We start from the raw sequence: 10,533 nt of genomic DNA on the forward strand, positions 1-10,533 counted from the left end.
GAAGGCCTTCTTTGCCCGCTTAGGAGTCTCAGTCAGCCTCTCCTCTGGTTATCATCCACAGTCTAATGGGCAAGTGGAACGCCTCAACCAGGAGGTTGGACGTTACCTGCGGAGTTACTGTGCTCAGAATCAAGCGGATTGGAGCAGATACCTCCCCTGGGCAGAGTACGCCCAGAACTCCCTGGTCCATTCGTCCACAAACTTAACTCCTTTCCAGTGTGTGCTCGGTTACCAGCCTCCGCTGTTCCCGTGGACGATGGAGACCAGTGGGTTGCCAGCTGTGGACGACTGGTACAAGAGGAGTGAGTCGGTGTGGGAATCCGCACATGTCCGTCTCCAGGAGGTGGTGTCCAGCCAAAAGGAGAAGGCCGACAAAAGGCGTAGGACTGTATTGTACCAACCAGGGCAGAGAGTATAGTTGTCCACCCAGGATCTTAAACTACATTTGCCCTCGAGGAAGCTTGCCCCCCGTTTCATCGGCCCATTCAAGATCCTGAAGAGGATCAACCCGGTTTCTTACCGTCTTCAGTTGCCCTCACATTATCGTATCTGTCCCACGTTTCATGTTTCGCGCCTCAAGCCCCATTGTGTTTCCGCCCTGCAGAGCCCAGCAGTCTCTCCACCTCCACCGTTGGATGTGGATGGTTCTCCTGCCTACTCCGTCAGGGCCCTCCTGGACTCCAAACGGAGACGGGGTACGCTGTACTATCTGGTCGACTGGGAGGGCTATGGGCCGGAGGAGCAGTCTTGGGTACCAGCACGGGACATCTTGGACCCAGCTCTTATTGAGGACTTCCATGAGTGTCATCCAGATCGGCCTGCTCCGCGACGGCGGGGGCGACCGCCTACCCGCCGGCGTTCTGCGGCTGGAGCCGCCCCTGGAGGGGGGGGTACTGTCACATCCCACGGGGTCACTGCCTCTCCTGGTCAGAGGCGGCGCCACTCAGTGCCGCTAGTTAACGCGTACCTATCACCTCACAGTCTCGTAGGACATGGAGGTATAAAAGGAGCCAGCGGAGCAGAACTAGTCGCGGATTCTTAATCAGCAGTTCTCTTGTGCTTCTTTGGCGATTGGTAGTTTCTTGTTCCCTCAGTCTGTTTCCTAGGTGTGCATGTTCCAGTCCCGAGTGCCCGTCCCGTCAGTTCCTGCCTCTTGTTCTTCAGTCCTGGTCCATCGTTCCTGTCCGGTATTTCGTCACGTCTCAGGGTTGCGGTCAGACTCACAGATTAGCATTTCACTGTTCACTGTAGTTCCAACACCGTGTGTGTTTCCTGGTCTCGTGTTCCTTGTTTCACTTCCACTGAGTGTCTTACAATACTCACCGTACACGTCTAACCTCACACTGCACGTGAAGTCATTATATATTTCGTCTGTGTTTGGACGTAATAGCAACGCGCGTCCGTGTCGGACTCCCGTCCGGACGCTACACCTGTCACATTGGTGAAAAGTAAATAACGAGAAAAGAGGATTTTTAAATTATTTTCAAAAGGTGGCTGATTTTTAGGGAATGCACTATACACTAGTATTACTCTATAGCTGTTGTCCGCTACTGTTTTACCGTTGTTTTACATTACTCTCGAAGCAGTACAATGTAAGAAGTGAGCTGTGGAGCCTTAAATCAGTTCAAGATGTCAGCTGTTCGGCTCCTCACAGCATTCCACAGGGTGACACCTGCTGCTGAGGCGCATGCCTGTTAATCCTACCAAAGAGAAATAACACACTCTCTACAGAAGAAGCAAACCGATGCAGATATACTGAACCCCACCCCTCCTCAGAACTGCTGAATTTCTCTCTACACTTAAGAAGTGTCAAAACTCACCTCTTTCGGACTCGCTTCTCCGCTGATCTTGTAAGTACTCGATAAAAATGTACGCATTTGTTATGTTTAATAATTTTTGTAACAATTTCTCCGATAATGAAAAAGCCTATACTCTCTATACTGTACACTCTGCAGTGCTATAATACAACTGAATGCATTAGATGCACATACAGTTTGCCTTCAAACAGCACTTTTATATTATTTCAGACATTCAGAACTGTTCAGATAGGAACACCAGACCGCACTACATGAAGCAGTCCCCCAATTTTTGTTTCTCTAGTGTCCGCTCTCTTCCAATCGAAGGGTTGCTGGTTCGAATCCCTGCCGCGGACGGTCGCGCTACTTTTGGATCATCAAGTAAGTTGTGAAATCGCCTCAGGCGAAAAACTGTCAAAGAAATAACGGCTGTTTCAATTAGGCCATACATTATATGTCAAATATTGTTTTTGAGTTGAATGTCGTGCAGATGCAAGCAAAACCAGTACAGTGAGTGACTGAGAGACAATTTTGTCGTAACATGAAGACAGACGCGTTGGGGAACGGAACGCGGGGCCCTTCGCAGCTGGAATGCGGGAGCCCGACGTAAAGAAAGTGCTGGAAGGAACGTAAGGGCGGCGATGTGACGCAGCACTGACTCACCGCTCTCCCGCGTACGTCCGCGCGCCGCAGCCCCGAGAGCGCTGCAAAGGGACCCTCGGCGCCCACGCGGACGCGAAGACCTTTCTGCGCAGTCTCGCCGCGTTCGCGATGTTCCTCATTGCGGTGCCCTTGTTATTTTGCAGTTACACCTCAGTCGCTTTATGGCTCATGTTCACTGCAAAGCTGTGAGAAGAGAAACAAACTGACAACCAAATAGCCCCCCCCCCCCCCCCCATTCCTTGGAACTGCAAACAGGGGCGAAACTTTAAACAGCGGCCCTGATGTTAACTATTAAACTCCCAGACACCACCGGCCAAGAGAGAGGAGAACATTGTAGTTTGGAAGCACAGACCACTTCCACTGAGTCAGAGCAAGATGTCATGCGATGTTATTTGTCACATAAGTGGTGCGGTTGTGCATGATCAGCTTCTGCTCAAGTGCCAACATTCTGGATCCTGTGTCTTGAATTCTGAGCATGAGTGCTGTAGATACTGCTACAAACATGGTACTGGAAGTTGAGAAAGAGAAATGAGCTCCGATGGCCTTAAGCAGGACAATCTTGCATGCTGAACAAATAGTAAGAACGGCGGCAAGACGACTGAAATTATGCAAAAGACACACACACCAGCTGAAACCGCTTGTTCGAAGTGGGGTCGCAGTGAACCGGAGCCTAACCCAGCAACACAGGGCGCAAGGCTGGAGGGGGAGGGGACACACCCAGGACGGGACGCTAGTCTGTCACAAGGCACCCCAAGCGGGACTCGAACCCCAGACCCACCAGAGAGCAGGACTTAGCCATACCCCCTTGCGAAAGCCATGAAAGCTCAATAATACTTATTAAATTAATATTAGTGTCCCTTGTGTTTTAGATGCTAAAATCCATCAGGTGAAAAGACTGCAAGTGACTGTGCTTTGGAACTTGTTTGAAATGTGGATTTTCGTGATATCTTGCCATGCCATGTAACTTGTGCACATTGGAGAGATGGTGCCATACCTCTTTGGTGTAGGGAGCATTAAGCAAAGTGTCCTTTCTGGCTGGGTTTTTAATCTGAACCCCCACTCCCTGCAGAGCCGATCCACAACCCTCAAATTCGCCGTCTGCCTCTCGGACATCTTTGCCTGAACGTCTCATCAGCACCTAGAACGGAACCTCTCCAAAACAGAGATCCTTCACCTCCCAGCTAGTCTGTCTTCCTGTTGAGAACCAACTTCAAAAACTGCTTCTCCCAAGCCTATCCCGGAGACATCGGGCACAAGGCTGGGGGGCACACCCTGGACAGGACACCAGTCCATCACAAGGCCACGACTAGGCACCCAGGCACAGGTACCAGAGCAATTGCAGGGCAAGCACTTTGCTCAAGGGCACCGCAGCCAGAAGCAGGGTTCAAACCAGCAACCTCCGTAACCAAAGGAAGCCGCTCCGACCACGACACCACCGCTCGAGATTTTCCTATTAAACTGGACAACTCGTTAATTTCTCCTCCCTCGTTGGCTAGGAGCCTATGAGTAATGATGTGTTCATGTTTAATAATTTTTTTTTAATAACAATTTGTTTCATGATCAATGAACCTTTATGCAGATACTCATGTAATGTTTACTTGTTCATACACAGAACTTGGCAAATGCGTCTGCCTCCAAATTCCTCCTTCTGTTGATCTAATGCACTCTTTGTATTTATCTCTGAGATGTAAGTCACTTTAATAAAGGGATAAATGTAAACGTAAACTTTCGTACCGCTGAGCGTGATCATTTGGAAAACAACGAGAACTGAATGGCTACGGACGCTTGAGTGTTGTTTTGCTGACCCTTTCCCTCGCCGCTCAGTGGAATGTGAGTAAAGGTCTCCGCTGTTACGTAATTCATCCTGACAAACAATTGATTGCCAATCGCACAGACTTTTGAGGATGACATCAGAGCCCACCCAGTTCCAGTTCCTTAAATATAAACTGGTGCATGGCACAAATCTGTGCTTTCCAGCTTTGAAGCAGCATTTGTAAGGTGCCTTGTGCTGTTTCCTAAAGCCTGAAGAAATGACACCAGTCAAAAAGGCAAGTGGCTTTTACTACAGATTTTATGTTCTCGGCTCTCTTAGTAGTGGCAGAAATCTCGCACTGAACTCTGAAAACACTGGAAAAGGTTAGTCTGATGAGTTGTAATGTAATTATGCATAAAATACACGAAACGGTTCATATTGGCTATATTGTTCAGTTGATCACCAATATTTCAGAATCAAAAACAAGCTGCTGAGTAATTTGAGCGTGGCTGTGTGTCGGTAATGATTATAAAGTACGCACCAGAGATCATGAGAAAGTGAACCAGGAGTCAGAAAATATCTGAACAGGGAAATTACTGTTTGGACATGACACGACATGCTGAAAGGCGGGGAAAACATGTCTATTTAACTGCAAGGTGAACTCCATTTATTAATGAACTAGACTCCATGTGTCATGCTCGAAACAAGACGGGTTATGGGGAATGTCAGCATCTGCGCTGTTGGTTGCAGAGTTTATGAGTCGTCATAGCTCACACGCAGTCCGAAACGGCTACAGACAGATACTAGTCTTCAGTGCTGCAAATAAAATGAATACTGGAATGTTATCTTCAAAGGGTGCATGGGGGTGCGATGATGCAGTGGGTTTGGCCGGGTCGTGCTCTCTGGTGGGTCTGGGGTTCGAGTCCCGCTTGGGGTGCCTTGCGATGGACTGGCGTCCCGTCCTGGCTGTGTCCCCTCCCCCTCCAGCCCTGCGCCCTGTGTTGCTGGGTTAGACTCCAGCTCGCCATGACCCCTCTTGGGACAAGCAGTTTCACTCAGTGTGTTATCTTTATTCGTAGCCAAAAAGTATTCTTTGAAATATTTAATTCTCATTTACCTCTGGACACATACATGGAGCAATGGGGGGAAAATATGACTCCGTACGTTCTGTTCATTTTTCAAGGGCATTCTCGAGCGGCTGAACACCGGCGAGGTTGTCATTGGCGATGGTGGCTTTGTGTTTGCCCTGGAGAAGCGAGGCTATGTGAAGGCAGGCCCCTGGACACCGGAAGCCAGTGTGACTCACCCCGAAGCTGGTAATAGACCCTACAACCAGAGAGAATGACCGCATAGCAATCCGTCTGCTCTCGAATGTTGCAGCGGGAAAGAAGTAGTGAAGTTCTGATTCCACAGCTTTTGAGTTATTCTGAATTAAATCTTTTGTGCCCTATATTCCAGTGCGACAGCTGCACAGGGAGTTCCTAAGAGCTGGATCCAATGTCATGCAGACATTCACCTTCTATGCCAGTGATGATAAACTGGAGAACAGAGGCAATGACCTGCGTCTTACTGTGAGGGTTTCCTCTTTCTGGCATTTGAATGTTTTTCAAAAAACCAGATATCACTTAGATTCTATAATTCATAGCTGACTTAACCTATATTGGCTATGAGCCATCATAACTGGAAGATTTTTCCCACTATTGGAAAATCCCTTCTTTGAAGACACACAAAACATGAAATCCATGTATTTAAGACATGTTTAAGACCCAAAGTTCATCAAAAAGGGTAAACATAAACCATGATCAGTTGTGCTTTTGACTGTATCTAACTTTTCTAATCTTTTTCCTTATCTTCAGGGACAGCAGATCAACGAGGCTGCGTGTGACCTTGCCAGGGAGGTGGCCAGCGAGGGAGATGCACTGGTTGCAGGTGGTGTTTCCCAGACACCCTCCTACCTGAGCTGCAAGAGCGAGGATGAAGTGAAGGCTGTTTTTAAGAAACAGATGGATGTCTTTGTCAAGAAGAATGTAGACTTTTTGATTGCAGAGGTACAAGACTGCTGTAACAACCTTGAAATAATCATGGGAAAACAATATTTCATGTTCACTGGGACACAGCAAATCCTTACAGAACAAGAATACATGCGTTTGCCAAAAATCTACAGTTTTACATGGAACAACAAGTTACTTGCCTGACCTTTTATTGCTTATTTCTATCGGGTTAGCACAGCCTTACAAGGACTGAACCTTAATTGTGATTGTTTAATATTATATACACCTACTTTAGTATTAAAGATACTCTGTACAGAGGTCAACACTTTAATATCTTCAGTAACAAACAGTGAAACAAAAAGAATGTAGATTTTTATTTCAAAAGAGCATACAAATGATTGAATCAGTTCCTATTGCTGTTTATTTAGTTCCATTGCTTTATGAAGATCTAATGATTTGTGCATCTTTGCAGTACTTTGAGCATGTGGAGGAAGCGGAGTGGGCCGTCCACGTTCTGAAGATGAGCGGAAAGCCGGTTGCGACCAGCCTGTGCATTGGACCCGACGGAGATCTGAATGGTGTCAGCCCCGGCGACTGTGCTGTCAGACTGGTGAAGGCTGGTATGTTTATTTGGGCAGCTCTACTTTTTTATTGTTTTTCTTGTTATATGTTTCAATTACCATGTTCTAAGTGGATCAGTCTTGGCTCTGGAGCCTTGATGTGAATACTGGTTACTGAATCTAAGATGGGCCACATTTTTTTAGACACTTAGAATTAAATCAGTATTCCAGATTAGGTTATAAATTTAGTAAAAGAAAGCACATTATTATGATTATTTATGTATTTTTTTTATTACACAATCCACACAATTGTTTGTTTTTCATTCTTCGCATACCACATGCGAATAAATGTATTATTCAAGTTTCTGTGGTAAAACTTCAGCTCTTTCATGTAAAAGTTACACTCAAACCTCATATAATGGGATCCCTCAAAATGAAAAACCACCAACTGCTTACAAAAATACATACCCTTTTTTCACAAAACCAGTTTAGTATTCAGAACAACCACATTTTCCAGATGAATGAATAAACAACCTACAAATATTTGTTACTTTTGTTTGGAATATTACAGATCTTTTTCTGTCATCATTGTCATTCCCAGAACACCATTTATTTTGGTATTTTAATTCATTTTATATGACATTTTTCATCCTGGAACCAATTTTCACAGAAAAAAATGGTATCTCCCAACTGAAATTTGCCTAAAAGGATGTTTACATGGAACAAATAAATTGTTTCTTCATGAAAGGGTTAAATTTTACATGCCTATATAAATTCTGAGAGATTTTATTGACTGTGCGCTTAGGTGCTCGGATTGTCGGGGTGAACTGTCACTTTGACCCCATGACCTGCGTGAAGACTGTGAAGCTGATGAAGGAGGGAGTAGAGCGAGCTGGACTCAAGGCCCACTACATGGTGCAGCCCTTGGCGTATCACACCCCCGACTGCAACCGCCAGGGCTTCATTGACCTGCCAGAGTTCCCCTTCGGTAGGCGCCGGACACACACAGCGTCCTCAGGAACCCTGGAGAACAATCATGTAGAATCAGTTCAATATGTTTAGTTCTGTCTGCTTCTTAGCTCTTGAGCCCAGAGTCGTGACCAGATGGGATGTACACAAGTACGCCAGGGAAGCATACGATGCAGGCATCCGCTACATCGGGGGCTGCTGCGGGTTCGAGCCGTACCACATCCGTGCTGTGGCAGAGGAGCTGGCGCCTGAGAGAGGCTTCCTGCCTGCTGCTTCTGAGAAGCATGGAATGTGGGGCAGTGGCCTTGACATGCATACCAAGCCCTGGGTTCGGGCCAGGTGAGGAATCAGACCCACTGAGACTTCAATTTTCCCTTATTTTTGAAGATGTTAAGGTGTCCATTTGAAAGTTCTATCAAATATTAAAATTAATCAATTTTTTTTTATTGCAAAGGTCTCGCCGTGAGTACTGGGAGCAGCTCCAACCTGCCTCTGGCCGCCCAACCTGCCCCTCTATGTCCAAGCCTGAGGGCTGGGGTGTGACCAAAGGGCATGCGGACCTGATCCAGCACAAAGAGGCCACGAGCAAGCAGGAGATGCAGCACCTGCTGGAGATGCAAAAGAAAGCTAAGGCCAATGCTTAAAGAACAACAATCTTCTAACACCTGAGGCTCTTTCTCGTTGTTTGTTGGCAAGAAGACGAAATGAAAAAAACCCAGGTTACGTCAGGTTTCAGCCCTTCGAACTGCTTTTTCTCTGAGTTGGAAATGCACTGTAATAAATGGAAAACCGAAACATTTGACCAAAGACATTCCTTGTTGTTACCATGTTCATTGAATGTTCCCTCTGATAATACAGTTGCCTCATTAGGATAGCTAAGCATATTGTAAGTCTACTATTAAAACTTGGTTACTCAAGTAATTTTTAATAAAATATAGGAAGTCAGTATGCATTAAACTACAATAAATAACCTCATTTATTTTTTAGAAACATACAATATTTGAGGTTAAATATCTGAAAAGAGGAACTGATTGAGGAAAATATGGAGAAATACTGCAGGAGAAATTGCTTCAGTTTGCTAAAAACTAAAGCCTATGAGAAAGAACAAGGCCAAAGCAACAGTAGGGTGGCTCAAGAACACAAAGATGAACGAGCCGTTGCGCCGATCCACTTTACGTACTGATATCAATATGGATTCTAATCCACAAGCATGAACCCGTCAATGAACCTGAACAACCTAGAGCAGATGTGCTAAGAAGATTGGGCTAAAAACATTCCTGAAGAGTGTGGTGTTTAAAGCAGAGCTAGCAGTGTAGTGGGGGACATGGTGGCACAGTGGATTTGCCCAGGTCCTGCTCTCTGGTGGGTCTGAGGATTGAGTCCTGCTTGGGGTGCCTTGCGATGGACTGGTGTCCCCTCCCCCTCCAGCCTTACGCACTGTGTTGCCAGGTTGGGCTCCGGTTCGCCGCGAGCCCCGCTTGGGAGAAGCAGATGTGGCCAGGGTGTGTGTGTGGTAGCGTAGTGGTTAGGTCTTCTGCATCCAAAGGTTACAGGTTTGATCTCTAGCTCTAGTACCCATGAGCAAAGTACTTACCCTAAATTGCTCCAGTAAAAAAAAAAAACCCAGCTGTATAAATGGATAAATAGTTGCGAGTTTGTAACTGTAATAATAGTTGTATCCTTAACATTGTAAGTTGCTTGGGAGAAAAGTGCCAGCTAAACACACACACACTTTCTGAACCACTTGTCCCATACAGGGTTGCGGGGAACCGGAGCCTAACCCGGCAAGTCAGGGCATAAGGCTGGAGGGGGAGGGGACACACCCAGGATAGGACGCCAGTCCGTCGCAAGGCACTCCAAGCGGGACTCAAACCCCAGACCCACCAGAGAGCAGGACCCAGTCCAGCCCACTGTGCCACCGCACCCCCTGCCAGCTAAATAAATCAATGTAAATTTACTTAAAGCAGTTAGTGTCACAGAAGGAGGCTCTACCAATGACTGTGTAAATGTTCTTCACTCTCTTTTGGTCCAGGATGTAATGTGATGGCAAGGCTTTTCAGCATATTGCAGCTTCACAGTGCTCTAGATTTGGATGGAGCGAAGAAGGACGCACAGGCAGTGCACATTTTGAACATATAATTGAACACCGACACACAGGGAACTAACACTCTCAGTCTGAAAACCCCGTTTCCTCAGCAACCTGCGTCTCAAACCAACGTTACCGACCTACTGGGCGCCTCCATCCTCTCACGTTTACATTTATTCACTTAGCAGATGCTTTTCTCCAAAGTGACTTACAATGGAAACTATGTAGTGATACTAGCCACTATGTTTTTGTTTTTAACTCCAACTGTATTAAAATTATGGTATTAATACCATACATACAGTTAAAAACAATTGTCAAGAAGTTTATAAGTAAACAAAATTAAAAACAGCAACACTTCCTATGGTTGGGCAACAAAACTTACCAAAAAAATGATTACATCAGCACAATACAGTAACAAAGTCTCCCTCCAGTAACATACATTCAAAACTCACAAAAGGGGAAAACAATCGCCCATCTAGTTTCAAAACATATATCTGGTCTGCAGCTTCTACACCAACATTCCAACACATAGTATAGCTACCCCTTGCTCTTTGCTGTTAGCACTGCCAAACACAGTCACGCCATCATTTCCCCCAGAAGCGCCCCCATTGGTTGAACACTTTATTTACAAATTACCCACAATTCAACGTTACAATAAACACATTTCCCGCCCAAAACCACAGTAAGGGGGGTCGTTGCAATACTCTGCCTGACA

The 10,533-nt window shown here is 46.0% G+C and overlaps 2 protein-coding genes and 1 long non-coding RNA gene across 4 annotated transcripts in view; 2 read left to right on the forward strand and 1 right to left on the reverse strand.

The window, feature by feature from the left end:
* The window catches only part of dmgdh (dimethylglycine dehydrogenase), a 28,480-nt gene extending 25,681 nt beyond the window's left edge, over window positions 1–2,799 (reverse strand). Inside the window, exon 1 of the mRNA XM_018736791.2 lies at window positions 2,460–2,799. Coding sequence (XP_018592307.1) covers window positions 2,460–2,578 — 119 coding nt within the window. The 5' untranslated portion in view covers window positions 2,579–2,799. The remainder of the gene's footprint in view (window positions 1–2,459) is intronic.
* Window positions 1,162–4,115, forward strand: LOC108925071 (uncharacterized). Of its 2 annotated transcripts, XR_001965377.2 has the most exons (4): window positions 1,162–1,187; window positions 1,655–1,850; window positions 2,101–2,177; window positions 3,529–4,115. It is a non-coding gene; the product is annotated as an uncharacterized LOC108925071 (long non-coding RNA). The 2 variants fall into 2 exon arrangements; XR_001965376.2 differs by lacking the exon at window positions 1,162–1,187 and having other exon boundaries at window positions 1,411–1,850.
* Window positions 4,116–4,414: 299 nt separating this feature from the next.
* On the forward strand, window positions 4,415–8,551 carry LOC108925116 (betaine--homocysteine S-methyltransferase 1-like). The gene is made up of 8 exons (XM_018736880.2): window positions 4,415–4,507; window positions 5,396–5,528; window positions 5,671–5,783; window positions 6,069–6,260; window positions 6,676–6,823; window positions 7,569–7,751; window positions 7,843–8,071; window positions 8,187–8,551. Exons 1-8 carry the CDS (start codon window positions 4,490–4,492, stop codon window positions 8,374–8,376), a joined length of 1,206 nt encoding a protein of 401 aa, XP_018592396.1. The 5' UTR covers window positions 4,415–4,489; the 3' UTR covers window positions 8,377–8,551.
* The last annotated feature ends 1,982 nt before the right edge of the window (window positions 8,552–10,533 follow it).

This window comes from Scleropages formosus, chromosome 6 (assembly GCF_900964775.1).
Source record: "Scleropages formosus chromosome 6, fSclFor1.1, whole genome shotgun sequence".
Classification (NCBI taxonomy): Eukaryota; Metazoa; Chordata; class Actinopteri; order Osteoglossiformes; family Osteoglossidae; genus Scleropages; species Scleropages formosus.

What these genes read in the sequence shown, in the direction of transcription:
- LOC108925116 (XM_018736880.2), top strand. An exon ending in TAGACTTTTTGATTGCAGAG is followed by an intron (nt 6,261 to 6,675) that starts GTACAAGACTGC and finishes GCATCTTTGCAG; the next exon opens with TACTTTGAGCATGTGGAGGA. An exon ending in TGTCAGACTGGTGAAGGCTG is followed by an intron (nt 6,824 to 7,568) that starts GTATGTTTATTT and finishes CTGTGCGCTTAG; the next exon opens with GTGCTCGGATTGTCGGGGTG.